Source organism: Sinohyriopsis cumingii, unplaced genomic scaffold (genome assembly GCF_028554795.1).
Source record: "Sinohyriopsis cumingii isolate HCF-2022 unplaced genomic scaffold, ASM2855479v2 utg000127l, whole genome shotgun sequence".
NCBI lineage: Eukaryota > Metazoa > Mollusca > Bivalvia > Unionida > Unionidae > Sinohyriopsis > Sinohyriopsis cumingii.
Genome location: NW_028315871.1, coordinates 7,357,975 through 7,377,684, shown reverse-complemented (window position 1 = coordinate 7,377,684; position 19,710 = coordinate 7,357,975). Strand labels below are relative to the sequence as shown.

General features: G+C 36.5%; 1 protein-coding gene across 2 annotated transcripts in view; it reads right to left on the bottom strand.

Annotated features, from left to right (window-relative positions):
- Nucleotides 1–957: 957 nt before the first annotated feature.
- Nucleotides 958–19,710, bottom strand: part of LOC149774882 (uncharacterized) — a 35,860-nt gene continuing 17,107 nt past the window's right edge. For both annotated transcript variants that reach the window (XM_089944690.1, XM_089944691.1), the window contains exons 2-4: nucleotides 5,317–5,647; nucleotides 4,117–4,881; nucleotides 958–3,894 (exon numbers count right to left, since the gene is read on the bottom strand). In XM_089944690.1, coding sequence (XP_089800816.1) covers nucleotides 2,386–3,894; nucleotides 4,117–4,881; nucleotides 5,317–5,634 — 2,592 coding nt within the window. In that variant the 5' untranslated portion in view covers nucleotides 5,635–5,647 and the 3' untranslated portion in view covers nucleotides 958–2,385. The remainder of the gene's footprint in view (nucleotides 3,895–4,116; nucleotides 4,882–5,316; nucleotides 5,648–19,710) is intronic.

Here is a 19,710-nt window from a genome sequence, read left to right as displayed (position 1 = left end):
TGTCCCACCTTTCTTGAGGTGTAACGTTAGGATTCTATATGTAATTTACACAGACTGCCCTTTAAGCCTCTTTATAAGTGTCTGATGGTTAAGTACAGCTATATTTTAACAGAATCAAAACGCAGATTGTATTGAATGACTTTTATCTTCAAGTCCGCTTCAATGTCAACGAAAACATACAAATTACAAGTGTTGCCGCCTTTAAAGTTTTAATAATTTACGCTGATTTCAAATGAATCTTTAAGCCTTTTCGTTATTTTTATATTTATATTACCTTGTTAATTGGTCATAACTCCTTTCGACTGTATATGCAAATGCATTATGTTGTTCTACATGATTTAGATTAGGCAAATCAAGTACCGAAGCTTCATCCTTCATTTATTTTTATGATAATGTTTCAATATATTTGTACTTGATTATGTGTGCGCTGGATGTAATCAAAGAAAAAACATTTGAAAAGTCATGTGTGTGAATATAGCCAAATAAAAACGGACATAATAAGTACAATGGAAACAAATTAATGAAAATAGCATTGCCTTTAATAACTTGGTTTGAAATAGGCAAGTAACTGCTGAAGTCTTCATCCGTTATGTTAATGTCAGAACGTACAGAAACCACATACATATGTGTATGAGTCTGTGTGGTGTGTCTATATTTTTCAAGAAGTTTAATGTTATGCCAACATATTGCAAACGATAATCTTTAATCTTCAAGCATCTATTTCTTGAGCACACAACAATCAGACAGGTTAACAAGAACACGGTTTATAATTCATACCGCTGCACGCATTCTGTATTATATTGATTTAGTGTCAATTTTATTTCCTTAAAATGCCATAATACAGGTACACATTATTGAAGAAAGCAATTGCATGTTCATCTGACAATTTAAGCACGTGACAATAACCTATGCAAGGATGGTATTAAATTAGGAGAGGGTTGAAAATAGATTAAAATATTTATTGGATTTAATTGTTTATTAAAAATGTATGTGCCACAAGGAAATGTCTTTCTCGATACACGTGTTAGATATGAAAAGGCAAGAACTGAATACACATTATAAGAATGATAAGTAGGTACTCTTTACTCACTATCTTCACGAGTCTATGCTCTTAAAAAAGTAGCAGAAAAGAGTGAAGACAACAAGTTTTGCAAAATTTAACACAACAAATATATTTCCCTAGAATAAAAAATAAAAAAATGATTTAAAAAAAGAATTCACGGTAGTGCGAATTAAATGCAAAATAATTCAAGAATTAAAAAACACAAGTCCTTCAATCAAAAGTTCTAAGTGAATCACACTTCAAATCCCAATGAAAATCCAAGATGGAAGGCGATGATGTCTATTATGGTCAGCATTGTACTGCTGTGTCAACTGTCTTTTGTTGAATCACATAAAATATTATTCCAGTTTTTGAATTCTGTATTATTTCCAGGTTATGTCTTTTTCCAAGAATTATCAAAGCACTTTTGTATTTCCAGGGAAAAGAATCACTTGAATTTCAATAATTTGAAGAAAATAAAAACTCAGCCCAAACTGGACACAACATAAAACAACTTGACGTCTCAAGTATTAAGGCACGACTGATAGAATTCTTATCATAACATCAGTTATAAAACTAATAAAACGCAAAACAGATTCCCGGATGGGGTCAAGAGTTCATCCTTCTGGAAAAAATAGAAGTTTGTTTATCAATTTAAACGTGCTTAATGTCACGTAGTCCACGTATGTCCTTGACTCAACTTAATGAGTCTTACTTTCAAACAGATTTTAAAAAATATAAAAAGTTGTAAACTAAAACTGTCACTGATTCTGAAACAAGGTTAGCAACTAGATAAAATATTTATATTGTTAGTTGTTTACATAGAAAATAAACAAAAATTAAAGAAGTCAGTCAGGACAAACAGAACTGAACTCTACTCTGGACAATATAAAATCCAGTAAACAATATTACATTACAATAGCATGTAATGGAATAAAAAAAAATAACAGACAAATAATTAAATTAAATATTACATAACACTATGACGACAAAACTAAGCCAGAAACATCTCCCAAATTAGTAAATCAGGCTTAATAAAAATAACAACAAAGCTGGACCATATAAAAAGGCATGAACAGGTTTTATAAATTACAATTAGATCACCAACTCCTCAAGGTACCACATGTTCGGGATAAATATATATTGTGCCCCACTTAAAGGTTCTATGTGTCACTAGTGTTAAATCATTCATCTTAAGGGAAATGGTAGACACACCAGTCCAGTTCAAAAGCGAAGAGAATGCCAACCAGTTAGGTCGCTGTGATACGCAAGTGTGTAGCGCTATGTATGAACAGGATCAGTTACATAAGTTACAAATCGTGTTGTAAATAAATATGTATTTATTAGGCAAGAATGTTGTCCATTATCCATTGGACCCAGGCGGGCATTCCTTGTCTTCCTTTAACATTGATCAGGGCTGCAAGTGACGGTGATAGTCGGTATAGTTGTCTCATGGGCCATAACATGGTATGTGCATACACAGGCGGGACTATGTCCACAAAACATGACGCAAGGACGTTGTTGACGACAATGGTTCCTGACATCGTAATTGGTGCGTAAACACCTACTTCAATAGATTCAGAAATCTCCCTGACAGGCTCTTGTAGGAGAGACGAAACATTGTTATTTAGAACAAGCACATTGTCGCCTATTTTGACCTCTCTGGCAGCAATCGTTTCAAGATGGCCATGTCTGACAACATAGATGTGGTGTTCCGAAGTAAGCTTCAGCATATGTTTACACGTGTTCAAGATGATACATTTGTTTACTGCATCTGGGTTCAAATGAGCAAAGAAGTAAACCTCGCTATATTCGAGAGTCCCAGAGGACGATGATGACAAGACCTTTTGCCCAGTACGGAGATTGGCGATGGTAATTGTTCTGCCGTCATCAAGCTTTACTAAAGCATCAGGCGGGAAGCAGGCACCTTCCTCCTTTGCTTTATGTGCAATTTCTTTTCCAACGGATTCCTCTTTTTGTTTCAGCATCTTTTCATTTTCTTTTAATTTGTCATCATACATTGTTTGAATTTCTTCCATTTTTCTTGCGGCATCTTTCAGTGCCTCCGTCTTTATGGCTTCTATTTCTTCTTGTCTTTCCCTTTCAAGTGCGGCCTTTTCCTCCTCTAATCTCATTTCCTCCTCTTTCAATCTTTTCTGTGCCAATTCAAACATGTGATTTGTGTACGTTTTACCATTATTGACTTGGACAAGACCGTCTATCAATGTGATTATTTTGATGACCTTCTTTCTAAGCTTTTCGGGATCTTCTTCCAAATTGTCAATTAGAGTGCAGCGGTAGTTGCATTCCTTTAAAACGCTTTCGATATACCCTCCCTGGGATTTTATATGCTCCATAAACTTTGTATTTCCTTTGCGCTTCTTCCTGTTGTTTTTAAAACTGTCCCCATGTGTGAAGACAAATATGCCATACTGTGTGAGGATATCCTTTCCAAACATGTTTTTCAGCATCATGATCGCCATTTTCTCCTCCTTTGTAATCCTGGCATCTATGCTAATGACAAAAATAAAGGCATGGAATCCCTGTGGTTGGTAGGCGATAGCAGTTCCTATCTCGTTTAATGCCTCATCAGGAAATCTGGTGTCCATTACTCCCGGTGTGTCCACCAAAGAAATGTTTCTTCCCCCTGGGGTACCAATTGCCATCTGACATTTCACTGATACAGAGTCAGCTGACATATTCGAAACAAATCTCTCTTCACCAAAGATACTGTTACAAGTTGCGCTTTTGCCATGGCCGGTCTTTCCTAGAAGAATAATACTTAAAGGTTGACCATGTGGGAGTTCTTTGGTTGGCTTTCCAGAAGTGATACGCATTTCAGAAGCGCTTTTCTGAAAATAATAAAGAATATTAGCTTGCAATATGTAGAAGTGAAATACTTACGGCTTCCTCTCTGTACATTGGTATTAGTAAAAGTGAATCCTTTACTTTTGAATTAATTTTCCTTAAAAATATGGATATCATCGTTTATAAGTAATTTCATAAATGCATCATTTTAAATGCTCAATAGTATTATTTTTCAAGTCTAAACTTAAGAGAAATAATATGCTTACCGATTTATGTGCCTGGACCTCTTTAATGAACAGTTTTACTTCCGTCCGGAAACTTCCTAGCTTTACATTCTTACGGTAAAACATTAAAGCTTGCTGAATCTCATCCAGGCTATTTCCAGCAGTCGTGACATCTATTGTTGAAATAACTTTGTTGAAACATGACATCACTTCCTGTATCCTGTTGTCAATTTCAGTAACTTTTACCTGTTGCTCATCTGCCAAATACTCTGCATCATCTTCCAAACACTTATGCAGCATGGACTTTGCCTGCCTGATCTCATCATACATCTCTTCTAATTGTCTAAGTTGGGCCTCAAGACCTGTCTGACGGAGAACTGTGGGAAAATTATCAGTAAGAAATGCAAGTGGAACCACTTCGCATCTGAGAGGTGCCCCGTCTCCATTGTTTATCTTTCTCAGCTCATTTTGGAAATCATCCATAGTCTTCAACATGGTAGCAACATCTTTTGGAATTGATATGCCTGGTATTGTGCAATAATAGCTGAATTTTATTTCTGAACTATCTTTGAGGTCCTGTTCCAATTTTTTAAAATTTGCTTGAGCCTCAGCATTGATGATGCCTTGGATTTGAAGTTTTCCGTCGACGTTTGCCTTTATATCTTCGAGATGTCTTGAGTCAGCTGCAATGATGCGGATACTGACGATTAAGTCTCCTCCATAGATGATTGAGCGTATGTAATGGGTGCCTATTGCGCCTTTGTTCCAATTATAATCTGGCTGTGGGTTCTTCAGTGTTGTAGATATCTGATAACAAAAATTATTTAATTAATATACAGCATGGCAACAATAATGGCAATACTAATACTACTACTACTAATAATAAAAATAAGAAAATTAAAAACAAATGTACGTTAGCAAAGTAATGAAGTATCTTGGTGAACTTTCACGTTAGTTCTTTAGCCACCCTATTTCTAAATCTATTGTCTTATCTGCAGAATGCTATGATAAAGCAAGATGACTTTTTTCTTGGCATGCTACGACAAGAAACACAAGATACAAGTTTCAACTATTCCTAAGACACGTTAATTATTAAGATTTATATTTCATGCAAGTTAAACTAAAATAAAACCCGTTTGTTTTACATCCCCATCTTATTAAGAGTAAACAACAATATCATGTATCTATTGAATAGAAGAATCATGTACACACAATAATCATCTCTGTAAAATGAAAACACACCGTTTCCACATGAGCTATGGCCATAATTTCCAAAGCACTCTCCTCTGATCTGCTTTCCATGAGATATGATCCCATTCCTTGGACATTTATAATCCCTGCTTTAACTTTCAAGGATATATCTCCGGAAACTTCAAGTATATTATTCACATCGGAAGATTTCTTAATTACGCTGTATTTGACTATTGTTGAAGGACATGGCGCTCTGTGTGGTTTGGCTGTATACTCCTCTGGAAAAATGTCCTGTCCAATAGAATGGTTCCTTAGGTCATAGGTTCTACCTATAATCATCCCCGGTCGATAGGGTAATATTTCTGTCATTTTTAGTTTCTTCCTGAAATTGAAAATAACCATATGAAGCATGAGATCATTTGCATTTTTGTCTGGCTAAGAATATGAGACCTGACTAACTTGTAATCTTTTTAATAGCTATTCATATCACAGATCTGATGTATTGGAGACTCAGCACGTGTTCGTCTTGAAGAATTGAGCGAGTGAGCGAGCGATCGATCACAGTGCATGATGCGCATGAACGTCGATCCCATGCCAACTAACAAAAGCCCTTGGCACGTTTCGTCTCGTCTTCAGACGAACAACACTATACTAATTCTACTCCCGCATATAGTTATAATTTGAGGTAATTGTAGCATTTTTATATTTCGAGTCTTCGTGTCTGGTAAGATATCATTTATATGACATTGAGCTGATATATTGAAATACCGGCGTGCGGATTGTGTATCGTATTTGTCTCTTGTAGTATTATATATTTATTTGTTCTGTTTGTCTCTTTTGTAGTATTGTTTATTAAGAATTTTGTCTGCTTGTTTTAGGTTTATCCCGTGTTTCTTGTTTGTTAATAAACCCCATGGTCAGCGAGTGTTGTAGTCGTTTCGACTCATATATTCCTAAACCTTTTCAAACAATACGTGAGCATAAACATGCTGATAAAAATCCTCATCAGCAGCTCGAGCAAAATTTTCCAAGGTTTCAATCTGATGCTCGTCAAGATAAGACTTGATGTCACTATGGACACAGTTTTTGAAATCTTCAAGTAATATAAGTTGTTTGTGACTTTTATAATCTCGTTCAACTTTCTTGTCTAAGCACCATCTGTCAAATAACTGCTCTTTTTCTCTAGCAAATTCGACATGAGTTTGTCTAGCTTCTTTTCTATAGTTTCGGAATTTTTGCCGATAGCTTCAGGGACTAACTCATGACCCCTTAAGATGCATTCTTTAACCATATCATAGTCACCACTTTGTTGCACAGACAGTGAACGGTAAATATCACTAGCTTTACCAGTGAGTACACATTGTAATAACTGAGACCAATGCTCCCTTGGCCATTTCAAATTTTCAGCAATTTGTTCAAAATAAGGAAAATATTTGTCTACTTCTTTTTCTCTAAAAGGGGGCACTAATCTAATATTCTTTGCAAGATTAAAACTTAAATTTGTGTTGAAGAATGAATGCTTTTCACTTGCCAGTTCCATTTCTTTCATTCTAAATTGATATTCCCTCTCTCTTTGCATTTACCTCTCTCTCTCTTTCTTCCTTTTGCATTTGTTCTTTTTGTAATTGCATTTGTCTTTCTTTCTCTTTTTCCGCTTGTAAATGCATTTGTTTTTCTTCTCTCTTTCCTATCTCTCCCTCTCCTCTTTCTCATATTGCAACTGCATTTGTTTTTCTTGTAACTGCATTTGCATTTCTCTTTTTCTCTTTCCTCTTTCTGAAGTTCCAGCTTCCATAACCCCAATTCCATCTTGTATTTTAATTCTAATTCCTTTACTTTTGTGTCAGAGTCTGATACAGACTTACTGATCGAAACCAAAGCACTTTTATCCAAAATATTCTTTTCTACCAAGGACTGAATCAAAATATTTCTTATTTCCTGTTTCTTTAAGGAAGCCTTTACCTCAGAAAGATCGTATTTTCTGGCAAGTTGAATCAGTTCGTTTTTTTTTGGAAAGATCTAATTGTTCCTGGGTAGGATTTGAAAGAAAGATTTCCACTTTTGATGACATTTTAGAAAAACCTTGCAGATTTCACTAAAGGTTTCAAAAACATGGGGAATATAAATTTCAAGAAACAAAGTTTTCTGAAATATTCTAGCCAAAATTCAAAATTATCCTTAGGACGAGCTACCCAATTCTTATGTTACGTGTTTAGGCTCGAATAAACAGTAACACAAGAAAGAGTGAAAACAACAAGCTTTTAAAAATATAATAATTTATTTATTTACCTGGAAAAATATTGTAGAAATGGAGAAAAAAAAACTTACGGTTTCAAGAATCAAATCCAAAATGATTCAAAGAATAATCCACGAATAATATTTTAGAAGTCCTAATAACAAAATGTTCTAATGATTTCAAGTTTGAGTCCCGATGAAGAATCCAAGATGGAATGCAATGACGTATGCTAGTACTGTGTTGAAGTCTACAGTTCCTTGTAGAAACACAATAATTAATCCTCTGGTCATGGAAATCCAAATAAAAGTTTTAAGAAATGTCTATGTGCAATAATTCTGTATGAATACAAAATATTTCCAGAGAAACGAATTAATCTTTTAGAATCAGAAAAATTAAAATGAAACTCAGACACTCAAAACTAGTCACAGCAGAAGAAAACAACTGTACATCAAGTGTTTAAAGGCCCCCAAACTATCTAAACATCACTATTAATACTAAGTATTTTGCAATTTTTGAAATGCCTAATTGCAAAATAGATGATCACGTGATCCTGTTTACATATACAAATCACGTAGCCCTTGTATGTCTTTGATAAAACCAATCATTTTACTCCGAGAATAAAAGTTGTTTACTTGACCCTCAGTCAAGGCCAGGAACCAAGTCAAAAATAGAAACAGTGTTTCTATTATTAGGCATTTATGGAAAGATTTAGATCAATCTGAATTTTCTGGAAAATATCAAATTCCAATTAAAGAAAGTTACATTACATTGACATGTAAAGAAAATAAAAAGACTCCAAAACCCACAAACAAACACAAATTAAATCAAATATAAATTAAATCAAATATACATAACACGGTGGGTAAACAAAATTTAAAAAAACACAAACGACAAAGATAAAGTAACCCAATTAGAGAAACTCTCGGTCAGTTAGAGGCTTCGGCTTGACGTTATTGACCTGTTCTGGTCTGTTCACCCTTTCTGCTGCTAAATTAATTAAGCAAGAAAGAGATGCAGTTATCATTCGCGAAGCTGTGCGCAATGAACTATAGTATATATTTTTTTCTTTCTAAAGTACAGCAGCAGAGAGACTGAGCCCACCAACTATTCGTTCCAACAGAATCCTCTATCGAGAACACTTTTGATAGAGGGTCTTATTTCACAAAATAAACCCTCTATTCAGAAAACTATGATAAATAAGCCTTCTCTGCTGACTAGAAGAGTTATTTCATGAAAAATAACTAACTATAAAAATACTTCTTGACTCCGGAGGGGGGGGGGTAGACGAAACACTTGGTGGCTCAGTCTCTCTGCTGCTAAAAATGTAAACATTTTTAATCCTAAAGGATTTCTAACTAAAAATTGTATCCAACCCAACTCGATACCGTGTCCAAGGATCATGTAAATTTATCGTTACAAATCCGTGTGGTTTTGCCTGAGCACGACTAAAGAAATTTCTGAATTTATTTATGTCCATGTCACCGCTGCACCAAGTCCGATGAATATTTTGGAGCGTGTGTGCGTCAACACCGTTAAATACCGCAAGAACGTTACAGTTATCTCTGATCACTTTCGGAATTTGTGTATATCGTTGAGTTACATAAATCACATCGGTGTTTTTATGCCTGCCGCGTGAAAATATCCTGGCAGGGTTTGATTGTTTGTCCAGCATGATATCATCGTACACGACTAAATTATTAATACTCCCATCAATATCATCGATACTCGGTGCTTCATTGATATCAGTTATAAAATCAATAACATCTTCTTCACTTATCGATTTTGCACTTTCGTTAAAATCTTTTAATACCTGATAACACCGCTGATCGTCCACAGACGGGGCTATCAAATATAATTTATCCCACTTCATCCACTTCATTATTAAATTAAGTAACAACTGCGTCTTACCCGACCCAGATGGACCTATAATAATCATTCGAATTGAATTTGGTAGCACTGAGTTATGTTTAATTGGCTCTCGTCCTTTTGACGCAGAAAAGTCAGTGATCTCCATTAGATATATCATAAAAATAATATGAATTTATATTGTGTGAAATGCCGAGCACATACCCCAACTACGGATATGACAACAATTACAACAAAAAATAATCGACAAGCGCTTACAGTCAAGTGTGAACGATGCGGTATAAAAATGTTTAGATTTATTTTTTAAAAAAGCGAGGCGGTGATATCGCCAAGTTAGGAAAATTACCAGGGGCTCCGTGGGCTAAATACCCAGGAGAAAAACATCTTCCAGGATATAATTACTGTGGTCCAGGAACCCGACTTGATATCAGACTTGATGACCAAGATCAACTAAAACCAGGTGAGTATCCGATAAACGCTATTGATAAGGCGTGTCATGCTCATGATGTAGCTTACCGAAGCAAGGATTTGCAACAGCGCCATCTCGCGGATGTGAAATTAATTCATGCGTTAAATGCCATCCCTGATAAATCTTTCAAAGAAAAGTTAGCATCCTGGTTAATAAAAACTGCAATGAAATCTAAGCTTGTATTAGGCGCTGGTAATTAATTATAATGGAGTCGATTTATTATTCACCAAGCGGATATTGGAAAGGTAGCGCAGCAATTAGTAAACTCGCTGAAGCAGCAAAAGTTACAAAAGTTGCTGCTAAAAATTGGTTATCCCGACAGGCAATATGGCAAATTTATCTACCCGGTCCTAAACAAATTCACTTTGCGCATTTTAATGTTAGTGTGCCAAATGAGGTTCATCAGGCTGATATATTATTTCTGCCACATGATACTATCCGAAGACGTACATACAAGTACGCGTTAACTGTAGTTGATGTTGCAAGTAGATACAAAGATGCTGAACCGTTAACGACTAAAACAGCATCTGAAGTTGCTTCTGCGTTTAAACGAATTTATCAACGTGGTCTACGTTGGCCAAATTTATTACAAGTTGATCTTGGCAAAGAATTTCAGGGTGCAGTATCATCGTTGATGAAGCAACATAACGTCACCATCAGACGAAGACATACTGAAATTCACCGTGATCAGGCAATTGTTGAGCGATTCAATCGAACACTTGCTGAGCGGTTATTTGGATATCAATACGCGAAGGAATTTATTCAGGATACGAGATCTCGCGAATGGGTTGCAAGATTACCAAGCGTGATAGCTGCACTAAATAACGAGATCACACGAGCAACCAACATGAAACCTGCCATCGCAATCACAAAAAATATACCCGTACGACGTGATTCTTCAGCGCAGCCGATACTGGGTAATGTTACAGTTAGATATTTATATGAGCCCGGTGAACTTGAAGGTGGTAAACGAAGAGCAACTGATCCCATTTGGAGCTTTACCACACACAAGATAACCACCGTGACAAGATCGTCAGGCAGACCAGCAATCTCCAGGTTGGATTCAACTGCTCCTCAACGCGGATTCACACGTGAGCAATTACAGGTGATTCCCGAGGACACACAATTACTGCCAAAATCACTTCAGTAATTTCGATCACTTAACTAGCACCCCGACGTCGATTGCACTCAAGACAGGTCAACATGATATTATCACGTGTATGACTGCGACTGTTATCTTTTCTATCTACGGTAAATTGTCTTGAATTTTTATTCGAATACTGCCATAGCATTATACAATTACAGCTCGCACAGTGATTATTCTGCTGTTGTTTCAGCGCTCTGATAAATTCAACATCAAGATCAAAATCACGATTATTTTTTGTCACTCTGTTTGTAACTGGCGAGTTTTTTCCTTATTATGTCGCTGTTGTTTTCATTATTAATTTTATCAGCGTTTGATTCATCCAAGACAATTCTTCGCAGTTGAGATATTCTTCTGACTCTGGACACAGCCAAGTAGACTAAGTTTGACCATTCGATTCGATCATCAACAATCCAGACAGTTGTATCAGAGATAGTCAGTCCTTGAGATGAATGAATTGTCATTGCGTATCCTAGCGTCCACGGAGATTTATTCATTATTAGTGCATCTTTGACAGCATTAATATCAACTAGCACAATATCATTTAGTACTAAATTCTGTTTCTCTGTTTTTGCAGGGATATCAACATCTATATTTTGTAACCGCGTATCAGCTGGTCAATAACATAACGGCGTTGGCAGCATTGGAAACCTTTCTTGTTGTAACTGAAATAGCTGCTGTTGAAGTGTGTCTCTGACTATCTTTCTACTTGCTACTATCAAATCGTCTGGTTTCCACACGCCCCAAAAGTCGCTCATCGAAGTTTCAGGAATCATCTCGGGCATAATTTCACATTGAATTTTATTCGGTTGTAATCTGATTAATGTTTTAAATTCTTTCAACGTTGCATCAAGTGCTCTATGATCATCAGACACTTCCTCGTAATAATCAACAAAATCCCTCAGCCAATCATGTGGATATGCGCCGACAAACGAAGGTGGTTGACCGTGATCGCCGCACATAACGACTGCAGTATTTTTCGTTAGCAGCCAATCAAGAAATGTTTTTAACGTTTCCAGCGGTACCGTACATATCTCATCCCAAATTATTTTCTCGGGAATATATTTTGTTCCCATTCGATCTAGCGTCCACACACCGCCGCTGTATTTGAAAAAGCTGTGATAAGTACAAGAATTGACTCCTCGTTGTTTCATCTCCCTGGCAAGCCTGTGTGAAGGTGTTAGCACAATCATATCCGATTTTCCAGATAATTCAATCGCTCGAGTTGTTTTACCAGACCTACCCGGCTCGTTTAAATAAACGGTTTTGTGTCTAGTGATTGGATCATACACAGATGGTGCGGAAGATATTTCTGACATTTCTGATTTACAATAATCATCCTTAATTGCAACATCGGCGGATTCACAATATTCGTGTAACATCTCCGCTTTTATTCTCCACGAACTCCATGATTCATCGCAAAAGTCTTCGACGCTCTTTGTAAAACGAGCCAATAATTCTGAATATTTTTTATTGATATAAAATGAATCCGTTGCAACTCTAACTGCGGTGTCAGGAAATCGATTTATCGTTGATAGTAAATTTATAGAAACATAAGCCAGCATTGAAGATCTTAGATGTGTGTATTGAGGCGATTCTCCGTCGATATAACTTACAACTGTGCCCAACTTTTTCCCGTCGGACAAGAACACATCCTCCCGATTACAAAATATATTTCTCGCAACAGCGTCAGCAATTATAAAATCCAATTCAGCATCATCGATAATCAACCGCGAGTGATGCATTTTATGATCAAATGCTGCACCCTGAGTAAATTTACCGATCATTCTTCGTCCAAGATCTTTTGCTGCTTTTTCACTATTGCTGAGTTTGATCTTAAGAACTTTAGGAGCCTCACTGACAATGACAGCCATCGGGGTATTTGGACTCTCTCGTGCATACTCGCTGATAACTTCATCTACACTGACATGCCCCGGTGTTGGCAACCAAACTGAGGTCTGCGGTTGATATGATATGATTGCTTCACTGACAGTCAACGATACCAGTATTCGGCTGTCGCGCATATATCGCAATAACACTATTGGTACCCAGCGCTTTTCACTGAAGTGTCTGCCAAACCAAACATAACAGCACGGATGAAGTCCTTTAGCAAATTCAAACGAAGTCACACGAGCAAATCCTGTCAGGTCAAAGTCGGGTAAAACGCCGTTTATAGCAACTCGCGTCATCGAGTTCGTGGGATGTCCAAATCGCTTAAAATATTCGCTGCACTCGCCGTTCCCGAGAAAGCTTCCTGGGTAGCAAGCCGTCATATCCACGGAAATCATATCCCGGTGGTCATATAGGGTATTCCACAGCCCGCCATGCCCATACTCGACACAGCTTAATTGTATATCCGAAAGAAACTGACTTCGGGTTGGTCTCCACGAATTTCTTTCTCTGGCGGCGTGAGCGGCAGCACTTGGAACTGTAAAACAATTAACCAATAACTGCTCAATATTGTCTTCGGTTTTCGCATATTTCTCTGCGAGTTTTTTCATTTGTTGTTGCAACGACTCTGTCCGGTATAATTCCCCGTTGGGTTTTACAAATTGATCATACTCGGAATCTTCGGAACTCTTAAATAACCACACCGACACAGGGTCGGTTTTACTCAACGTGTAAATAGCATCAAATATATTTCCGGAATAAAGTTTGACAACACGATCTCGTGGAAATATTGTAACCGCGTCAGTCCAGGCATGAGAGTTATGATCAATAATTTCAATCGGTGATCCTGACTTTCTATAATGTTTGGAATTATATAATATTTCCCCGGTTAGTGTTTTTACTGTTATTGAACATTTTAATTTACTTGATAACACAGCAACATCATTTATTGTTGCCCCAGTATCTTTGACTTGCTCAGCCCATGCTGTTATTTTTTCACCTCCCAGATCGGTTAAACCGTTTCCTCGTTTTGCGTTTTTAAAGTGTTCCATTACTCGCTCGGCTACACAATTTAACGTAATCATTGATGACGCCTTCATCGGGGTGAATTTATCAATTTTTGTTTTTTTTATCGGATAGATTCCATAAATGACTATGGTTACAAGATACGCTCGAGCGTAATATGGTTTATCAATCCCGGTCAGCATTCCTGGTTTGGAATCTTTACTTGGCAGAATGGTCTTTCCGTTAGCAAGAACAGGGTCGAGTTTGTCACGGATAATCCATTCATCGGAATCTGTTTGCACAATAAATTTTATTCTGAAAAAATATTTCTTACTGTGTTCATCACTTTGATGAATATCAAATAGATAATCAATAATTGTTTTTGCTCGGGCATCAGTCATTGTAGCTTCGATAACTTCGTCGGTGTCGCGGATAATTTTAAATGACGACCATACATGAGAAGCGCCGTCGTCGCGGAATTCTTTTTTACCCTCGTTGATAATATTAAACAGATCAGTTAGATTCCGCCGTCGTGAGTCTCTGTTTAGCCTGTCAAGATCGAATCTCCCAGCGCCAAATAAACCCTTCATATTATATTTAAGACAAATATTTAAATAAGAAATATTATATATATATATATATATATACAATGAATAACTGCAAGTGGTTAAAAGTTGGATCTGTAACAGTCTGTGGTAAGCCCTGCAGGAAGGAATTCTGCGGTGAACACATACAAAGCATCAAACGAGGAAGCACAGGACCCATACCATGCCTGCGATGTGGCATTGGTGTCAGGGGTAAAACACAGTTGTGTGCGGGATGCGGGGGGAAACGATACCGGGAACTCAAGCTATATTACAATAAAAAAAAATAACGGAGACGCGCTAAAATCCGTGAGTGATTATATAACTAAGTTTTCAGACAAATTATAAATTAGACAAATACATTATTATATAAATGAATCAAGAATTTGTTCGACATCCAACCATCGAGAATTATGAAGCATCACGTGAGGGAATAGTTAGAAATAGCAGGTTGAAAAAACCAGTTGGTGTTGTTAATAATACTGGTTATCTCCGATTTACTGTTGGAAAAAAGTTATTACATTCACAGGTTTGTGTTTGAGGTATTTAACGGAGAGATCAAAGACGGTCTTGTAATTGATCACAAAGATAATAATAAACTTAATAACTCTCCAAAATTTACAAGCCATCACGCAGAGCGAGAATTCTGCACGAGGTGGCACTGGTAAATTTGTAAAAATTCCCAGAGCTGTCAGATCTCTCAAGAAAAATACTAATAAAAAAAATATATTTCGCTCAATGGGCTTAGCTGCCAAGTATTTTGGTATTAACCCCCGTTCGGTTCAACGTGTTGCATAAAATATTATCAAATCAACTTTTTCAAGTAAGTTTGATAGCTGGATTATATTTTCTTATGTAGATAACTCTGCAGTGACTGCGTGAAAGTCAATGATACAATTATTTCCCCCTTGTCACCTTGACAGCGTCAAGGATGACAGCGCGCTATAACACTTTACAGGTAACAGCAGACGGTTTTCTGCACAAGGAAGTAAATAACTTCCTTTTATTTCCCCTTGATTTTATCAAGGTGACAGCGCAAGAATGATTTTATCCCTGACTTTGTCAGGAATAAACGCGTATTTATCTTTTTTTTTACAGACAATATCACTATTTTATTACACTTGTTCGGGTTTATGGTACATCTGTATTTTTCACACGATCATATTTAAGAAAATACGTTTTAAACAAATCACGCTGAGCTATTTTTGAACTTCTGGGTATCAGTCGGTTTATATACAATATCGTCCTAATACTATACGGGGTTTCGAAACCCAACGAAGTTGCACAACTTTCTCCGTATCGCCTCGTTCAGGGGTGGGTTTTTTACCCCAAACGGGATTGATTTCGGGGTGGGGGTGCAACTTCGTTGGACGTACAATATAACCACGCGTCTATATGTTTGTACCGTCCTAGGATAAGTTAGAATTAAGTTATATGTTTGTACCGTCCTAGGATAAGTTATATATACAACTGTAAATACAACTGCTGTAAATAGCTTCTACTGCTGTAAATATGCTTCTACTGTAAATACAACTGCTGTAAATATGCTTCTACTGTAAATATTGTAAATACTATATGTTTGTACCGTCCCTAGGATAAGGTAGAATTAAGTTATATGTTTGTACCGTCCCTAGGATAAGTTAGAATTAAGTACCAGGATAAGTTAGAATTAAGTTAATGTTGTGTGTGTTGTCCTCATATGAACCTTGCTAGGATATCAAATGGTAAGCTAGGGGGTTGACAATTGGGGATTGTCTCGTCGTTCGCAAACCGCTCCTTAGTTTGGTAGCCTATCATATGATAAGCTAGAAGCTCAAAGGAGATGTGATGTTTTTTTATTTTAAATATATAAAAATATATATAAATATGAATCGAGAAAATATCAATAATGTGATTGATGCTATTAAAAAATTAGAAAAACAGGGATTTAATATATTACTAAATCCTGAAACAATACTGTCTGATTTTGAATCATTATATGAAGCTAAATGTGCAGGGCGTTATATTCTTCCTGCTCAATATCGATTCATAAAGATGATCCAAAATAATTTGTATAAATCGCTGGCCAGCGTAGCGGAGGCACAAATAAATGAATTTGTTCCACTGTCTCGTGCAATCGAAAAGATCAGGCTGGCACTGGCAGCCGAGTATGAAACTAAAAAGATAATAAATAATCGGGTTCGAAAATTGAAACATTATATGTCCGCTGACTTTGTCACTGACGAGGAAGTAAATACCTCACCTTGATTTCGTCATTGAAGTCAAATACCTTGACTTTGTCAAGGGGAAGTGAAATCGAAAGTAAAAAAAAATATTACTTTTTTTACTGTCCAAATTATGCAACTTGGACAATTTCTCTGGTTTTTACTAGCAAATACCCTATCAAATCTGCGACTTTGGACTGTTTTGTTGATTTTTACTAGCAAATACCCTATCAAATCTGCAACTTTGGACTGTTTTGTTGATTTTTACTAGCAATTACCCTATAAAATTGAGTACTTCAGACTGTTTTGTTGATTTTTACTAGCAAATACCCTATAAAATTGAGTACTTTGGTCTGTTGCAGAAAAATACTATAAGAAAAAATAAAATCCCGCAGAAAAAATAACTATTATATGAAATTTATACAAACTGCACGATTTTTATCATTTTTCATAGCAAAATACCCTATCAGGATTAGCAACTTGGACAATTTCGTTGGTTTTTACTAGCAAATACCCTATCAGGATTAGCAATTTGGACATTTTCGTTGGTTTTCATAGCAAAATACCCTATGAAAATCAGCAACTTGGACAATTTCGTTGGTTTTTACTAGCAAATACCCTATGAAAATCAGTGAAATTGTCAGTGTTGTAAAAAATATATATAAAGTAAAAATTCTTTATAATTTTCAAATATTTTTACTGCACAAAAAAATAAAATTATCGTGAAATTGTCCGATTTCTGTGATTTTTTCCCCGTTGACTTTCACTACAGTATCTTATCAAGATGATCCCGTGAAATGCACGAGTGAGCATAATTCATGATTTGGTCTGGAAAACATGTGATCGCTATGATATGATTTTCTTGTAGTTGTTTCAACTGCGATTCTGTCAGTAAAAAATCATCATTGCCGTATTTATCAATAACTATTTTAACTACACCTAATTTCATCATTGATGAAATCGACGACGATCCGCTGAATAACTTTTTGATATATTCTTCAAGTGTTTGTTTGTCGTATATGAAACATTTCACGTGCTGATACATGCTATATTTTTTTTATCATTTAATATAATTTATTGTGACAGTGCTGTCATTGATGGTGATGTTACCAACAGTGCCATCATCGTCGTCACTGTCACTGTCAATAAAATCACTGTCAGAGACATTTTCATCCTCACCACTAACAATAAAATCACTGTCAGTGGAAACGTCGGAGACATTTTCATCTTCATCACTAACAATAAAATCACTGTCAGAGAGATTTTCATCATCATCATCATACTTCTTGAAATTCGAAGATTTTTTGGACATTATTATGATATGATATTATTAATTGAAAGTCTACGATTTGAAAATCCTCTAGGATTTCACCAGCAAATTAATACTAATAGTTTCTCAGGTCCAAAAGTCTACCCTGCTGGTCAGTGACTTTAAAATTTATTCTTGACAGCCACGGGTTATGACACCGCAGATAGACCGGATTGATCGCCTCTTGCACAATCAGAAATCCAGGCGGGTCTTTAGGTGTAAATGAATACAGAATGAACCCCTGCTGTGCTGTTGTGGTTGTATCTGATGCGCTGTAGTTACCGTCGATGACATCACATACAAGATTGACCGCAACCACATCTGTGATATTTACGATCCCCGGAGAGATATGCCTACCAGTTGATTCTGTGCTGTTGTCGTGTCTAAGGATGACGGGTTCTGGTAGTGTTTGCTTGTGCGCGGCAAGGATATCTTGGAAAGATTCATCGATGAGATCATCACGAAGTTTTTTACTATCAGCCACAGACACATATCCGGGGACTTTCCACGCTGGTAATTCAGCCTCTGTGATTTTCTTATCGGTTAAAAATTTTTGAAATCTTCTATATTCGTCGTTAGCGTTCCTTACTGCTGCTTCCATTCCTAATAAAGGCGTGAATATTCCTGCTTCTCCTAGTTCTCCTCCGGGGCGGGGTCTAGCATGCGCGGGTACATTATCAAACCTGCTAAGGAATTCATCTAAATCCTCTTCAGCTCTTTTAATTTTCCTCTTTACGCCACCTGGATAAGCAGCTATCATTTGAACTGATTTATCGTGTATTTTTTCAATGATAAACGAAAGATGATTTAGTTCTTTAATTTTCTGGATGATTTCATCACGGTGTTCAAATTTTACGATATGTGATTGAAAAAGCCCACGCAGACTAGATAATTGTTGTCGATAAAACTCGTTATAATAATTAAATGCATCGATAAGTTCTTCTAACGTAAATTCCTCATAGGCATATTCTGCATGAAAATTCCATAAACCCTCCTCCTTCCAAAGATAGAAATGTGGAAAATCTCATCTCGAGCAAGTAATTCTATATTGATAGGTAATTTAAATTTGGATTTAATGGGATCTTTTTGCAAGAATTTATTTTTTAAAATCATCAGAAAGATCTTCCGTTACGTAGTCGGATTTTTTAGGTTCTGGTGATCGTGGTATCGTTGGTGGTTTTTCTTCTGGCCATCCTAACACTGTTCGGATTGAACTGTTATAAATATTTACGGCGTAACCGGGTGTAGCAATCTCGATGGCCGCGGACAGCGTTGGTTCGTGTGCGGTCATTGACATTTTAGATTCCTTGTCGGTGATTCGTTTTATTTGACGTTGTATCTCAGCGTTGATTTCTTCGATCTGATAACTCCCTATGGGAAGTGTGATAGTATCCCAATCTGGAATGTTAACATTTCCTGGTTTATCCCGATATGAAAACACAAACGAATTATTTGGCTGCAGTCCGCCGAACGATGCCGATCTGATATTGGGCCAGCTATGGTATACTCGCAGTTGTGCTAACGCGATCTCGGTAACTGGAATCGGAGTTGGAAAATTAATACCGAATTCGGGAATCGTCGAAGATATTGTTATCATTGTGGTTTTTACCGGGTTTGTATTCGCGACTATTTGTTGAAGTAATTCGGCTGGCGTTGACATGATTATTTATTTGCTGCATTTTCAAATCGGAATTGAAATTCTTTGAATTTACTTTGGAGAAGTCATTGTATGTGTCCG